The sequence below is a fragment of the Crinia signifera genome, chromosome 6 (assembly GCF_055691185.1).
Source record: "Crinia signifera chromosome 6, ASM5569118v1, whole genome shotgun sequence".
In the NCBI taxonomy this organism is placed as follows: Eukaryota; Metazoa; Chordata; class Amphibia; order Anura; family Myobatrachidae; genus Crinia; species Crinia signifera.
In genome coordinates, this window is record NC_139222.1 from 187,741,954 (window position 1) to 187,758,813 (window position 16,860).

At 43.7% G+C, this 16,860-nt stretch overlaps 1 protein-coding gene across 1 annotated transcript in view; it reads left to right on the plus strand.

Annotated features, from left to right (window-relative positions):
- OGFOD3 (2-oxoglutarate and iron dependent oxygenase domain containing 3) overlaps positions 1-16,296 on the plus strand; it is a 115,877-nt gene extending 99,581 nt beyond the window's left edge. The window contains exon 9 of the mRNA XM_083148431.1: positions 14,733-16,296. Within this exon, the coding sequence (XP_083004557.1) occupies positions 14,733-14,869 (137 nt within the window). The 3' untranslated portion in view covers positions 14,870-16,296. The remainder of the gene's footprint in view (positions 1-14,732) is intronic.
- Positions 16,297-16,860: the final 564 nt, after the last annotated feature.

Sequence of the window (16,860 nt, forward strand, 5' to 3'; positions counted from 1 at the left end):
GTAAAGAACTGGCTTGTGCAAGATTTATGATCACAACTGACATGACCAGAGCAGTGAATGAAGTTCAGGCAGCCCCCTTGACTTATCTCTGTGCCAGCATGATGTTTAGCTGTGCACATCACAAGAACCGCAGATGTAGCCACGGTCATCGCCGTGCCAGTCGATATGTGCGTGCGTCTAATTCTCTACTGTGGCTCATAGAAATTCATTGAGTGGTGATATCGCAGCGGGTGCACCAAACAAGCACGAGCAGCCAGATCTCCGCAATGATGAGCATGGCTACATCTGTACGTCTGACCAATCCGAGAAGCATTTTATTATAAGGACTGAGAATTGAATCTTCCCTATAGCCTAGTAATGTAGTCGGCCGTAGACCAGACACACAAGAAGGTCTGTTCCAATGAGCAATTTATGTATTTCAATAAAGTGTTAGGACGGATTGTTAGGTCTTGTTTGGGCTATAGAGCTTAGGGGTGAGATTTAATAGGATGAGAGAATCAGAAAGTGAGAGATTTGATGAGAAATCTCCAGGTTTTTTTAAAGCGGCAATCATTTACACTGCAAAACCAGTTTGATTTTGCCGTGTAAATGATTGCCGCTTTAAAAAAAACCTGGAGATTTCTTACCAAATCTCTCACTTTCTGAATCTCTCATCCCATTAAATCTCACCCTAGGTGTCATCTCCTTATAAAAGTAAAGTGTATCATACACTAACATATATGGGGGGTGATTCAGACCTGATCGGTCAGCTCTGAATTAGCTTTCCTGGCCGTTGGTCAGGGTTTCCGCATGCGCAAATATGCCTGTGTGCAAACTCCTTACGCGAACACCTTTGGTGAGTAATACACCCGCCAGGGCGTTCTCTCAATGGCGTCCAGGCAGGGAGTGGACGCAGAGGACCGCCCAGCGTTTTATGGGTGTGCCCACAAAACAGTGAGGGCACCCATAGAAATGCTAGGTGTACCCCTGCAAACACAGGCGTGCCCATGCATCCCTGGGGCAGGCTTCTGATGTCACATAACATCAGCACCCGCCCCCAAAATTGGTTGTTAGCGGCCATCTGAAAAGGAAGTATTGACATACTTTTCAGAGCGAAGGCTGAAAAAAATTATTTGCTGGTGTGCAACCATCGAATGACTTTTCCTCTGTGAGATGTGTAAACGTACACATCCGCCCACATGTCAGTGCGAGGATTTGCTCGGAGGCGGGGGCGTGCATTCGGTGGGGCGATGTTTACGTGCTCACTAGGCAGCGAATATACGCCTCCTAGCGAGCAGGTCTGAATCAGGCCCATTATTCTTTATGGCTTATTGGTATCATAAGTTCTTCAGTAATATCACTGTATACAGTATACAGTATACAGCCTATGAAGTCTAGGGACCAATAAACTCACTAAGGCATGAGGAACCTAGTGCTGTAGTGCCTCATGCCTCTACAATGTTCCATTCTGTGTTCTAAATATTGGCTCAGCACACACTCGCTGCCATTGCAATGTGTAAGTAATCTGTTTCAAAAATTCTGAATCTGAAATGTTATTTTTCTTACAAATGAAGAGGACACAAAGAAACTTTTCGTAAGACACAATAACTGATAATGAGATTCAAGTCTCCATCCAATTTCCTAGTGTTGTTATTATTCTGTCGGCACTTTATAAAGAATGTAAGATTGGCCTCCCTCTGTTGTACCATATGACAGCGTATTTTGGTTTTAATTTTCCTTTCCAGGGGTGCAGATGAACAAACTAGGTTCTTCATTGCAGCTTATAAATGCTTCAGGTATATGCGATCTAGGGGATAACATCAAACAGAGGCAGAACATAAACACAGCACGCATTGCGGCAAAGCAGGAACCATTACTTAAGGGGGTGGAGAGAAAATAATTGAGGCTTTCAGAAATTCCATAGTGTATTTTCATCTTGCTATATTTCTTAAGTATATTTCCTCATCCTTTTTATGTCTTTCAAAATAAGAAATTAGAATGAAGTGGCAGAGAATAGATATCGTTTTTATAGTATTTCAACTTAGTGGTTTTATTTCATGTGACTACAGTATAAATTATGATTCAAGTATCTGTAGAAAAATATATCAGTTGCTCAATATTCTTGAATAGTAACATGCCCAGGTGTAAAGCCCCCTGTACACACCGTCTGATTCCTTTTCTATTCAATCCCAATTCCATTGGTATTTGATTTTGACTATATAGTACAAATCTGTACTATATAGTTTTGCCTGCACATTCTATTTTTCTATTCAATATAGACTGAACAGGAGGGTCCATCAGCATTGAATCGGGATGCAATGCATGGGAAAACTATTTGATTTGAATAAAATTTTGACTATATAGTCCAATTCGAATCTAAAGTGACCCTGAATCGCACCATGTGTAAGGGACATAAGCAACATTTCAGGGTGAATGCCTTATTTTCTTTGAACAAGTTTCAGGCCTGATTCTGTTCACTCGCAAAATGCTCTCTCTAATGGACAAAACCATGTGCACTGCAGGTGGGGCAGATGTAACGTGCCTAAATAATAGACCTGTTTATGGCAGGTAAGTCGATATGAAGCACAGCATTGATTGATCACTACAGTATATGTGCAGGCTTTGTAAAACTAGAAAAAAAAACTGCAACATTTCAGCCTAGATTGATATTCAAAAGCAGGTGGTGGGGATAGTGTGGGTTCCATTATAGTGCTGGAATCCCCAGCTAAGTAGGGTTCCTCAAAGAATTTGGTCTCCCCTCCCCAAAGACAACCAGCCCTGGGCTCTTAACTAAACCCCTGGGGCTTTGGGTGCCCAGATAATTGTTTTAATTAAGTTCAATAATAATGTTCATAGCAGGTGGATTACAGGTCCCAGCAGGCCTACCAGGGCATGATGTCACTTTTCAGACCACATTTTCAGCATGAGCAGATATCAAGGGACCGCTGACACCAGTTCATCATTTATAAAAAAAAGATATTAAACAAAAGCCAGAGCTCACACACACTCTTGTAACATTTTCTTAAATAAACTTATCCCGACACGCAGTCCTCATTTACACATTATTCGCAAAATTAAAAGGAAAAATTAATTTAGAATCTCCTGATTTTTGGTTAAAAAAAACCCACCCTCCTAGGACACAGCTACTGCTCAACTAGGAGCCCTGCTGTGAGTGAGAGGTACTTAGGGACAGTGTCCATATACATTAATCAACAATGGGGCCCCTGATGGAGCAGTAACTGTGTTTTGGGCATGCTGATTAGTCAATATAGAAAACAATTGCCAGTAGGTTTGATCTCATCCCTACATACAGCTTAAAATAGATAATACTTATCAGAGGTGTTAGTTCATCCCAGCCACCAATAGGCAAGTTAGTTTTGTGCCCCTCCCTTAAATAAAAAAAAAAGGACTGGTGCCCCCAGTGAATTGGCAGGGCTCCAGCTACACTGCGTGACAACATCCGGTGAGTTAGTGTTAGACACATGACATTGCCATCTGCATTCACTGACGGTTCCCATCTCACAGTACAACAGCAGCGGCGGGAGCACCATCGTTTGCTGCAGCACTGGCTGAGTGGTTTCAGGCGGGAGCTGTCCTGTCCCCTATTGCAGGTGATAGCAGGGCTCCAGGGATAGAGCCAAGTAGCTATGTAGCAGCAGTGGGTGCGCCGCAGAGCTCTATTGGAAGAGCAGCGGTCACACTTCGATCCCGCTGTGAACCACACAGGTTCTGCTATACATGCAAAAGCCTCTTCAGGGTTTTGAACCCAGAGGCAGGCAACTCCATTGCCTATGGGAGTTACACCCCTTATGGCTGGATACAGGGAGTTATTCAGACTTGATCGCAGGGCTGCTAAAAAGCAAAGCACTGCGATCATATAGAGTGAAATTCTGCCTGCAAAAATATCGCAACATTAGCGAATAGCTGCAAATCTATACACAATCACTCACCATCTAATAATTTTTTCCTGTGTGTACAGTTTGTGTGTAGCCCAAGACCTACTCGGTGGCTGCAACAGAGACAGGCTGTCCGGGGGAGGAGCTGATGTCAAGGGCCCTGCCTGAAAAGGCCTGGCCACGCCTTCAATTTCCCTGTCAATCTACCTGTCAATCAACTTGCACATGGCCGCTTAACCCCTTCACTGGTAATCCCGATAATTTTGCGGGCTATGCCTTAATGCCCAGGATGGCAAGCCCGGAAAATTCTCAGGATTGCCAGAGATTAGCGCAGCTTAAGCGCTGCCCGGCTCCCTCCCCTTCGCCGCCCCCCCCTGCTCACCCCGCCCCCCTGGCTGTTACATTACAGCCTGTGGCGCCGGCTTATGACACAGCAGGTAGGGACGGGGAGCCGGGGTGCAGGGCCAGGCAGCGGCTGATTGATAGTTAATCGGCGCTGCCCAGACCCAGGGATGCAGTGGTGTTTTTTTTTTTAAGGGAGCACTCTCCATAAAAAAACTCACCCAGTGGGGAGCGCTCCCCCCAAAAAAACACTACTGAAGGGCTTAAAGGCCCTGCACATGTGTGATCTGATCAGTGTGAATGTGCAGTCAATCGATGTATGTCCTGCGAATTTGCAGCTATCCAATGAGATCCCACTCATCGGACAGCTGCTGTCAAATTCAGTGGATCTTTAGATGTAGTCTGCGATAAGCCCGCAGACTGCACACAAATTTCTCTACAAAACTATTTTTTTGTGTTACATTTTTAAACATTTTTTTCATCAACAAAGTGTGTAGTGCAGTACATCCGCTCTGCCAAAAGCAGGTCTGTTGTTTGGGTGGATTTACCATCAGATTTGATGGCAGCTTTGATTGGAAATGCTTAATCCAATGAGGTTTAGACTATAAAACACAATGGACATCTGCCGGCGATCTCTAGCAGGTTGCAATAGATGGCATGCATCTGCTTAGTAAATTGACTCCTACATTGTTTGATTATGGTATAAAAGGTTGACAGTCAGTAGTTCGTCCTTTTTATGTGGCGACCATTGTCATGTGAAACGTTTGCATGTTGACCTCTTATCTATGTCGATTTTGTCCATGTTTACTATATGGTGTCAACCTAGATACCATTAATCTATCGACCAGATACAGTACCAAGCCTATGGGTTCTGTGAAAATATGATGCAATTTAGTGTATCAATTTAGTGAGTCCCTCTCCCCTCTCCTCATGTCCCCAGGCCCATTCCTGTGTCCCTCCTCTCCCTTTACTTAATGTTACCAGGTTATGTGTCCCTCCTCTCCCCTCACTTCATGTCCCCTAGTGCTGTGTCCCTCCCCTCTTCCTGATGTCCCCATTCCTGTGTCCCTCCTCTCCTTGAGGCATGTGCTCCAAATTTCCACTAAGCACCAAGCCTTCTGAATGATAAATCCTTTATTACAGTCATTTTTAGTAGATGAGCTTTTAAGGAGAGTGACCACTGCTGTGAAGGAGGATTCTGTGTCCTTTCAAATGCTTTCAAAGCAAGTGCTCAGTGCTTCTTGTATTTGCATCTCACAAACGTAGATACTGTAAAAGCAACTTTTTCCAACATGGAATACTGGCCATGTTTCCATGTATTGTGGCTGTTTTGTAACCATAGTTATTATTTATTTATTTATTTACAGTTTCTTATATAGCGCAACGGAATTGCAGGATATTACCATGTGATGTGTTCTATATCAACAGTATTGCAAAACACTTACTGAAGTACCGGTATTGCGTTCCGGGACAATTGTGAATTAGGAGCAAAAAAATAAATCGGTGCATTTAATTGGTAGCTGCACTAATAATAGTACCTTTTACAGCATTAGCAATTTCTACTATACCAGGTGGGAACTCCCAGCTAGAGTTAGTGGTGTTGGTTGACTTGATTTTTAAGGTATGATCCAAACTTTTACCAACTACTGTACTAGTGTTTTACCGATTCACACTAGAGGTCTTAGCCAAGGCCCCAGGTCACCACCACCACCCTCCTCTAACAGGGCTCTAGAAGTTTTTTCTATTATGCGATGCATTTTGGGTATTTTTGCGTGTTTAAATAAAATAATATTTTTAAACAAACAGCAGACTATGCAAAAAGATACCTTTTGAGGAGTCTACACACTACTGATGACATGAGTTCAGGTATGCACCCCACTTCAGTATAAAAAGAAACATTTACATGTGTTTTATATGACTAATTGTGTAAGTTAGGTATGCATATTGCCTAACCACCATTTATATGCACAATTAGATGAGACCCTACTACATAGTGGTTACATATTTTTTATTTTTCATACTGGAAACATCTATTATCAAGCACACAAGGAGGAGAAGAGAAAGGAATAATAAAAAAACGTGGATTAGACCATTTTGTATACCCTTTACCCACTTTGTATCACATCTATTTTGGAATTGATTCCTGGGTATTCAAATAGGCAGCAGAAGTAAAAAGAAGCTCCCTAACTTTTTCTCACTATTCCACAAGGCATGCATATTAAGGGCAGTATTCAATGAGGCCAATTCGCCATGTTTCATGTCGAATTTGTGCTATTTTCACTTTGGAAGGGGATTTTTTGTGTCAGAAATTGAATCACCCTATTCAACGTGCACTTTTCGCTGACGGACAATTCATCGTCTGATACTCTCCGCAACTCGCTGTGGTTTTTCAATGTGATTCGCCGTGAGTGTATTCAATGAGAATATGGCAAATTGCTTTCTAAGTGATTTTCGCCGTGTAGCATTCGCCATCTTTTCATGGTGAAGTGGAATGTGAACTTTTAAAATAATGTTGTTGTTTTTTTAAATTTGGTGTAAAAAAATCAGGAATTTTATTCTGTGAAGGGGCATGCCCCCCCCCCCCCCCCCCACATACGTTCTGGGGCAGGCACGGAGACTTCCATCTCCCTGCCTGCCATTGTCCACTGCCGCAGGGGTTCACATTCGCCGTCAGGGGCAGCCGAGCCCCTGCCTCATTGAATACGGTGTCAGCGAGGGCTCCAGCCCTCCGGAACACGGCGATTGTGCAGCGAATCCTAAACAGGTTTCGCTGCACATCGTGATTAGGTTAATTGAATACGGCCCTAAGACTTCCCTGTTGTACAAAGCATAGTTTTTTCAAGAGGCTCTAACCCCTGTGCTCTTTGTAACGTAATCATAAATGGAATCTCCTTTATTGTGGTAACCCGCACCCTGGCAACACTCCTCAGCTGCACATTACTGAATTATTGGTTTCACACTTTCTCCTACTAACCTGATAACTTACAGGTCCCATAAATCACATTTAACCAAATCACTGCTAGCAACCCTTTACTGTCTGCAAATCTATTTTTCTAAATTACTAAAAACATTACATATCATTTTGACCTGTGTACTTATGCAAATGTCCTGCATTTAAAAAGGAGTAACAATATTTTTCTTGTTCTCTACCAATTTATAATGTGCCTATTTCAGGGTTGCCTACATGACCCTCTACTTCAGGGAGAAAATGCTCTGCTCCTGGACTTCCCTGGTAATGTATGATTGCCATCACCTGTGGTACAACACCTTTCTTATCAATTACCTAGCTCCCCACAGGTGATGCTAATCATACATTACAGGGAAGTCCAGGAACAGAGCATGTTCTCATGGAGAGGCTCAGGTAGGCAACCATGGCATATTTATCAAAATTTCTGTATGACTTGCACATTCTGTATAATTGTATGTATACCCTCTATGTACTAGTAGCCTACCACTGCAGATCAATGTCCCATTATTGTCAGTTGGGACTATGGTCTGACCACTTATGCTGCTTTCCCACTGCCTACCCGGGTAAAGACCCATTTTTTTTAAACGTGTCTTTACCCGGGTAATAGCCACAAAGACCCTTTCCCACTGCAGCTTTTAAACGTTAAAATAACGTTTAAAAGCAGTTTTTGTCCCATTCACACTTACCCGTGTAAACCACAAAGCAACACGTTTAAACTCTCTAGTAAACCTTGCCTGTCATTAAAAACATCACATGCACCAATCATGTTCTTAACCTTTATTATTATTTCTAAATACCGTTTAAAACCCTTTCCCATTGCCAAAAAAACGGCTCTTACACAGTAAAAACACTGCTTTTTACCCGGGTAACAAATACCGGTATTTGTTACCCGTGTAAAGCACCCTGGAGCTTTCCCACTGCAGCTCTAGCCGTTTAAAAAGGCTAAAAAAACGGCATTTTACCGTGTAAAGCCTGCAGTGGGAAAGGGGCATAAGCTGGAGTTTGGCCTCTTTTGTTTACATTTACATTTTTTTTACATTTAAACTTCTGGCTGTTAATCCTCCTTTATCTGTGTGTTAGGAACAGGGCTGTTACTAGGGTGGAGAGCCCACTGCAGCTGTACATGGCACACGGTGCCTTGCTTGAGGGTGGAACTGGACACCGCCACACTGTTCAGTTGCCAGGCCCCCTTTGTAATATTTTAAGGTACTTATAGGTGTAATATCTGGGTGCCCGATATATCGCATCACATGCCACTAATTAAGGCATGTGATGCGATGCGATTGGACCCGATTTTGAGCCTTTCCTGGCCAGAGTGTACAATTTTAATATTGCGTTGCATCGCATGCCATTATAATGGCATGCGATGCGATGCGACGCGATTATACCCGATATTACATTGTAATAGGCACTAATTGTACAGGCACCCAGATGCCTGATTACAATGTTAAATGCACCCCCATACCTGATTTTTAATTGTACACCCACCCTGATGGGTGATTACTATGTGAAATGCCTCCCTCATTGTCAATGCCACCCCAGTATCAACGCCAACCCGAAGCGTGGCGTGCGCAGCGAGCCCGCGAAGGGCGGCGGTATGCGTCTTCCGACCATTTCATACCCCCACTATCCACGTCAGCGTGGAGTTGATTTTATATAGTGTGGCGAGCGCAGCGTGCCACCGAGCCCGAAGCGTGGTGAGGGGACGCGGAATATATGTGAAGTAATCCGCATCCCCTCGCGGGGCTCGCTGTGCTCGCCACGCGCACTATATAAATACAACTCCACACCGACGTGGATAGTGGGAGTATGAAAAGGTCAGAGGACGCGTACCGCCGCCCCTCGTGGGCTCGCTGTGCTCGCCACGCTTCGGGTTGGCGTTGATAGTGGGGTGGTGTTAACAATGGGGGGCCATTTAACATAGTAATTACCCATCAGGGTGGGTGTACAATAAAAAATCTGGGATTGGGATTGGGGGGGGGGGGGGGCATTTAACATAGGAATCAGGCATCTGGGTGCCTGTACAATTAAAAATCTGGTCCAATCGCGTCGCATCGCATCACATGTGATATGATTGCATGCGATGCGATGTAATTTTTTGCCCTGCGATTAAAAAATCTGGCTCCCAGATAATACACAAGTACCTATTTTTATTATTAGCAGTGTACCTGGCTTCTTCTAGGTCAGCACTATTCCAGAGCTCTTTCCAGAGCTCCACCTTCCAAATCATTTCTCTCTCACAGTGCTTCCAAATCATGACTTTTCTCTCACAAGGGTTACTTTAAAATAGCATAATGTGTGTATAGACTACTACTGTGTGGCATAATTTGTATAAGGGTTACTATTGTGTGAATTAGTATGAATAAGAGGCAATACAGTTTAGTGTAACATGTATAAGGTATATTACTCTGCAGTGTAATGTGAATAAGGTAGCAATGCTGTGTGGTGTAATATGAGTTTGGGTTCCTATTGTGTGGCCACACCCCTTCCCCCACAAGACCATGACTTTTTGGTGCACGACAACACTGTTATTAATAAGGGGGGGGGGGCGTAGCACCTCCTGTGCTCTTTCTGGCACAGGGCGACAAAATGTCCCAGCCCTGGCTCAGAGTGTTTGTTCCGCTCAGACAAACCCATTATGCCGCCCCCGTCATCTAAAAGTACTGGTTTCCAAACTATAGCTAGCTTTTCCAGTTATATAATGGTGTTTTAAGAATTTTGGTCACCTAGTGAGCAGCAAAAAATAGATATTTTTTTATAATGTGCAAATTGTGTTCCTCGTCTTCTGCAGTGCTGTCTTCCCAGTGACATCTTTAGGAATATGGAACTGCATAATTAAAGAAAAGACAAACACCTCCCAACATTGCTGGTCGCAAAAATAAGGTCCTCTCACGCACCCAAGAAATGAGCAAAGCTTTGTGGGATACATTTTCATCCCTGAAGGGGCTTGTCCAGCACTCTCAAAGATACTGAACACATGGGAGGTATGAGAGCCTTTGATCTCATGTGTGCATGCACATTCCTCCCGAATATCACTGTGAAGATGGCACCACTGAAATTATTCAAGTGTATGGTCCTGTATAGATTCCAGTGATATATGTAGGGAGCTGCTGAGTAAAGGGTTTGTCCTGGAAAAAAAATGTAGGTAATACAGTAAATAGAGGAGTACTAAGCGCTCACATTACTGGTGTGATGGAATATTTTGTTTGATATAATGAAGACAGTAATAAATATGTGTTTTATTAAACTATAAAACCCTCACCTGGGACCTATGTCCACAGTAGGTGACCGCAGCAGTCTCTGATTGGGTGGGGTAGGAGGGTGGGTTGCGCACTCTGGCACTGGGGATATTGGGACTGTTACTCTGAACAGTAAGAGTCTGCACACTTGAAAAACACTGAATGGTGTGCTGTACTCTTCCAGCCTCATTATGAGCCATCAGCCATTGCGGTAATGATAAGGCTGTGTAGTCCATGGGAACAGTCACAAGCCGTCATCGCTTATGAGACCAGATTACCTGGCAGAGCTACACATTATAACACATCTCCTATGGTTTTGTGTGTTGGATTTGCATAATCCTATTGGATATTTGTCTACTTTGGATTTTTTTTATTGGTATCTATTACTATAAAGTTTATCCTACAATATGCGTATGGCCCATTGCATTTTGGTCTATTTGCGGAACTCTGCATTATAGCTATCAATATTGAATAACGCTTTTTACTTATGTGTGAGGGTTGCCGGATGACTGCCCGACAGTCGGGATTCTGACGGTCAGTACTCCCACATTGGAATCCTGACTGTTTAAATGCACGACAGTCGCGATCTCGACTGACATGAGTCATCTCCCTTGAAGTATCTTTCTATCTTTTTGATCCTGTAATAATTGCAGTTATCATTGACTAAATATTAACATCCCATATGTTTGCGCTATCCTGGGGAAATACCCTTTGATGATATCGTGTGACCATAATTATCAGGATTTGTTAAAAAAATTAGTACTCGTTCACGATTTTTCATGAAACAAGATGGTCACTGATAAAGCAAACTATCTTTTTTTCTATGTGAAAAAAAGTCGTTCAGTTTGTATGTATTATACGTTCATTCTAGTCTAGCTTCGGGGAATATATGGGAAGTCCTTAACAATATTGCTGAAAGAGCAGATCACATACTGTAGTGTATACCTAGCTTAATGCTCAGCACACGCTACTAGATTGGCACCGCCGCCGGTATAGTTAACCAGCAAATGAGAACTATATTGGTTAACCTGGATAATGGCCTGGCACTTAAACATCAGGTGTCAGCCACAATCAAATCCTCATTCTTTCATCTGAGAATCAAGCACTTAATTCCCTCAGAAGACCTGCCTAAAGTCATACATGCATTTATATCATCAGGACTACTGCAATGCTCTCTACGTGGGTCTTTTAGCAAAAGAATTGCACTGTTGCAGCTGGTACAATATGCAGCTGCCAGACTATTAACTATCCAGCCCCGCTCCAGACACATAACTCCCATTCTCTATGCCCTTCACTGGCTACCTGTAAAATGGTGAATCGTTTTCAAGATTGGCTTACTCACTTTCAAGGCCCTACATGACCAGGGTCCAAGGTATCTGCAGCAGCTGCTGATTCCTTACTGTCCTACTCGATTACTACGATCCACTGAAGAAGGACTACTAACAGTACCCAGAATTTCCCTGAATTCATCTGGGGGTCGAGCTTTCAACTTTGTTGCTCCAACTTTATGGAACTCTCTTCCTCGCACAGTGCGAGAAGCCCCCACAGTAGAATCCTTTAAAAATAAACTAAAGATGTACTTATTTACTCAAGCATTTCACTGACATCTACTGTTAAGCTTGTTGTGTATTTCGAGCTGTAAAGACAATGGTGAAGCACTTTGAGTCCTATTGGGAGAAAAGCTCTATATAAATATCATTATTATTATTATTATTATTAACCGGGTTTCCCACTGCGCATGCAGTCACCGACGATATATTCAGATTGAGCTGCAAGCACAGACGAGGGGGGGGTCATCAGCAATGTGCGGGGCGTGCATCGTAAATGATATTTAGCATACACACTACTTTTTTTATGATTAGAAGGGCCCAGGGCCGGTGCAAGGCATCTAGGCGCCCTAGGCAAACCTACAGGATACCGCCCCCACCTCCCCCCCCACTACACCAACATCATATCACCTCAGGCTCTCTCCAGCCTCATTGCATCGCCATCATATCCCCCCCCCCTCCCACACACTACACCAACATCATATGATATGATATTTGTGTAGTGTGTGTGTGTGTGTGTGTGTGTGGGGGGGGGGGGGGGGGGATATGATGCCGATACAATCAGGCTGGAGAGAGCCTGAGGTGATATGATATCTATAGGCTACAGTTAAGATGCAGAAAGGTAAGAAGAACACTGTGACCGAGCTATAGATGTAAATAGACCTGGACATGCCACCTGGGCAGCTGCCCAAATTCATTGCAGCACCTGCTCCCATCTTTCATGTAGACTGCTTTGCAGACAAACCCTTGTGGGACTGAGAGAAGGACAGCCAGCAGCTAACCTAGAGTTGCAAAGCACCTGGTGGGCAAAGGGAGCTCAGTATGTTCATGATGACATGGTGCCTCTCTAGGGCAATTATGGCGACTTCAGAGTTTAAGGCCTAGTATAAAATCCCCCCCCCCTGCACACAACGCTGGCAGCTCACTGAGTACCTGGGCGGGTGGGGGGCGGGCGGCGGCGGCTCCTCCACCCGCCAGAGAGTTGCAAGGTAGAAGTGCTCCCTGTGCCGCCTGCATCGGTGTCCAGTCCAGCGGTGTGTGGGGTGGGCAGTGGATTGACTCTGAATGGCCGGCAGGGGCAGCCGCCCGCCGCCGAAGTCTCCCGCTGGATGCTGCAGGCGGTGGCCTGATGACCGGGTGACTGGGGAGTGGGATTGACATGTCTGACTGTCAGCGGCTGGCAGTAAATTCACGGACGGGCTCCGGCGGGGAGGGGGGGGGGGGGGCGAGGAGGGGTCTGAATAACTTACTACTCACCTAATGGCTGCTTGCTGCTGTCTGCAGATGATCGCTGACGCTGCAGGCAGCTTCTTGTTCTAGTTCTTCCTCTGGGCTCTCCTCTGCGGTAGCGTAGCTTCTTCCTGCTGCTGCTGGCCGGCTGCAGCTCACTACCGCCCTCCAGTGGCCGGCGCCCTAGGCAAATGCCTAATCTTGCCTAGTGGTGGCGCCGGCCCTGGAAGGGCCCTATTTTGTAGTGTCTATGGAGCTTAATTTATTATATATCTAGTTCAGGAGCACAGTATTAGACAAGCATTTGTTGTATGTAATATTGTTACTTTTATTTGTTTTTCTAAATGATACTCTTACTTTCATTCAACTTGCAGAAGGTATCGGGATCCAAAAAGGGTTCAAGAGGAACTCAACCTGGTGCTTTTTATTATGACATTTTAATAAATTTGTATTTTTTTAAGGCCGCTTTTGATGGAATTTATTAATTTTTGGGTACTTGTGTACTTTCACGGCTCCCATCGCATGCCAAATGTAGTGGCATGCGATGGGATGCGATTTTTGCAGTTTTAAAGCAATTTTTTTTTTAAATCGCATCGCATGCGATTTTTAACAGAAATGCATCCAAATGCATTGAAATTAGTATCAAACATGTTCAATGGCCCCCAAATGTCCGAACCTGAAGCGTGGCGAGCGCAGCGGTACGCGTCCTACGACCTTTTCATACCCCCACTATCCACGTCGGCGTGGAGTTGAGAATAGAAAGTGTGGCAAGCGCAGCAAGGCGAGCGGACGTGGACACCTGTGAAGCCCGCGAGGGGACGCGTATACCTGTAAAGGTATCCGTGTCCCTTTGCGGGGCTCGCTGCGCTCGCCACGCTTCGGGCTCTGTGGCTCGCTGCGCTCGCCACACTTTCTATTCTCAACTCCACGCCGACGTGGATAGTGGGGGTATGAAAAGGTCGTAGGACGCGTACCGCCGCCCCTCGCGGGCTCGCTGCGCTCATCCACGCTTCGGGTTCGCGTTGATAGTGGGGGTGGTACAGCCTCAAAAATGACATTTGGGGGCCATTGAACATGTTTGATACTAATTTCAATGCATTTGGATGCATTTCTGTTAAAAATCGCATGCGATGCGATTTTTTACTATACGATAGATATCATGGGAGCCGTGATTGTACACAAGTACCAATTTTTGTGATAAATCTGTAGTGACATATTACTAGTGCTCTCTAGTTCTTTGGTGTTTTTAGTTTTATAGTGCACTAGCAGTGAATAAGGGGTCTATTTACTAATCCTCAGAGAGAGAAACTACAACCAATCAGCTCTTGTCAATTTGTAAACTGCAGCCTGTAACATGCCAGTTATGAGCTCATGAGCTGGTTTTCTACAAGGCTTAGTACATAGACTATCTGTTTTTCTGATATTAAAGTTTGACCAATTGTAATATTTAATTTATGAGTTATAAGTGACTGATTGTGGTTTATGTACCTAGCAGAACAGATACATTAAAACCCACTATCCTTTGTTCCAGGCCGCCTTTCTTTCTTTACATCTGGATCTGAGAATTTACATCATGTGGAAAAGGTGAGCTGGGGCACCAGATATGCCATTACCATCTCCTTTACCTGCAATCCAGACTACAGTATCAAGGACCCGACTTGGACCTAACACTGTTCCATCGTTCCAACATTGACTTACAGAATGTTATGGTCCATCCATGAATGTATCACTGTACTTGAAGCCTGGCCTGGGATGGCAAAACATTAGGGATAACAAAAAAAAATGCAACTCTACTGGACTTGATACACAAACATACACTTTACCTGGACACAGCAACAGAGACTTTATTTGGATATAATAGACATCACAAGTATCTTCCGGAACTGTTCTGCATGGCCATGCCTGGACATGACACAACCGTTAGAACCCATGCTAATGAGAAACAAGACTTTTACTTTCCAGCCAACCACTACTCATCCTCATATTTTGTTGCATAAATTAGTATTGGATCAAATCGGTAGCATACACATAGTGTACATGCAGTATAGTTACTGTAACAGGAGTCTACTCTTCTGTGCTGTGTTTGGAATTTGGCACAAAATACCTATAAGAACATTGCTTTAGTGGGAATGGTCCAATAAGAACTGAAGTTTAAACTGATCATTATGTTGTGGTATGTTTTCACGCGTCAGTCACCACTCGCTGTATTACCAGTATTCAAATGAATACCATTTTGTGTATCCAATTATCTCTGAAGCAGTTTTGCCCATTAAAAATGGCCGGTTAACGTGATTTATGACATATGGTCATTATCACAGTATCCAATAAGAGGCCGTTTTGATGGGCCAAAATAGACCCACGATTGTGTGAAAACCAGACATGAGTTCCCTATCCCATGTGTAAATCATGTTGACCTTTTGGCTATCAACTTTGCCATTGTCAAACTAATGCTTGTTTCTACCTTCCAACCCTGTTAACTATGTCAATTTACTTTATGTGTCGACCTAAGCCATGTCAACCTTTAGTGGTCAACCTAATGTATGTCAACCTTCATAATGACCGTATACCACTTAGGGAGCACTGGGCATGCCCCTGAAATGACGATGATGCGGTTCTTGCCATGAGGCCACATCCCTCCGCTTAATGCTCCTCCCCCCTTTCAGCCACGTCCCAAATCCTGACCGCCAAAAGTTGGGAAGTAAACATAATCCACAAAAAGTGTGGGTATACGGAGATGCAGACGCCAGCATAAGCACCAATTGGATAGCCTCCGGTGAACCAATTCTCCGTGGACAATGACCACAAGTAATTGGATTCACCCTCATGTGAGACAAAATTCATGAGATTTACCATATATTATCATGTTACATTACAGATTTAATTTGTACACAGACTCTAAATGTTAATGTTAACTAGATTTATTGCTGTTATATAGATTAACATGCAGATACTGTATCTATATATTAATAGCAGAAGAAGGTTGACTTTTATAATGTAAGTGATGTATTTCTATAATGCCATTGTCTGAGGGCACATCATATACCAAATTAATAGTCTTGGTCCATAGATTTGCAAATAAAATATTAGGGTTGTAATTAGTTGCTTCATTTCAGAGTTATATAGCAAAACATCTACCTGCCATTTACATTGCATCACCATTGTGCTCTTGAAAATGTGACAGTTGGTAAACTCTCCATGTGTAACTGTTGGCTGATATTTAAAATGTAACCTGATCAGTGGTCTGGAAACTGTGACAGTTATTTGCAGTCACCCACTTTGCAGGGATTTTTCAAAATTCTTCTCCTAAGGGAATGAAAAGAGGTAAAATGTTACGCCCAGCAAACCTTTGACTGGGAACATCAGATTATTATTATTATTATTATTATTTTTATTAATATTTATTATTCATAAATGTTTAAGAGGTTGTGCAAAACATAAAAAAAAGTTGGGTACTTGTGAGTTATCTGGGCGTCCGATTTTGGTACTAGATCGCATGCGATATCGCATGCGATTTGCGATTTGCATGCGATTTAGCATGCGATTTGCATAAGATTTGCTATTCATTTCATTAGCCCACTATCCCCAAAGTGTGTCTATCAACGTAAACCCGAAGCGTGGCGAGCGCAGCGAGCCCGCGAGGGGCGGCGGTACGCGTCCTC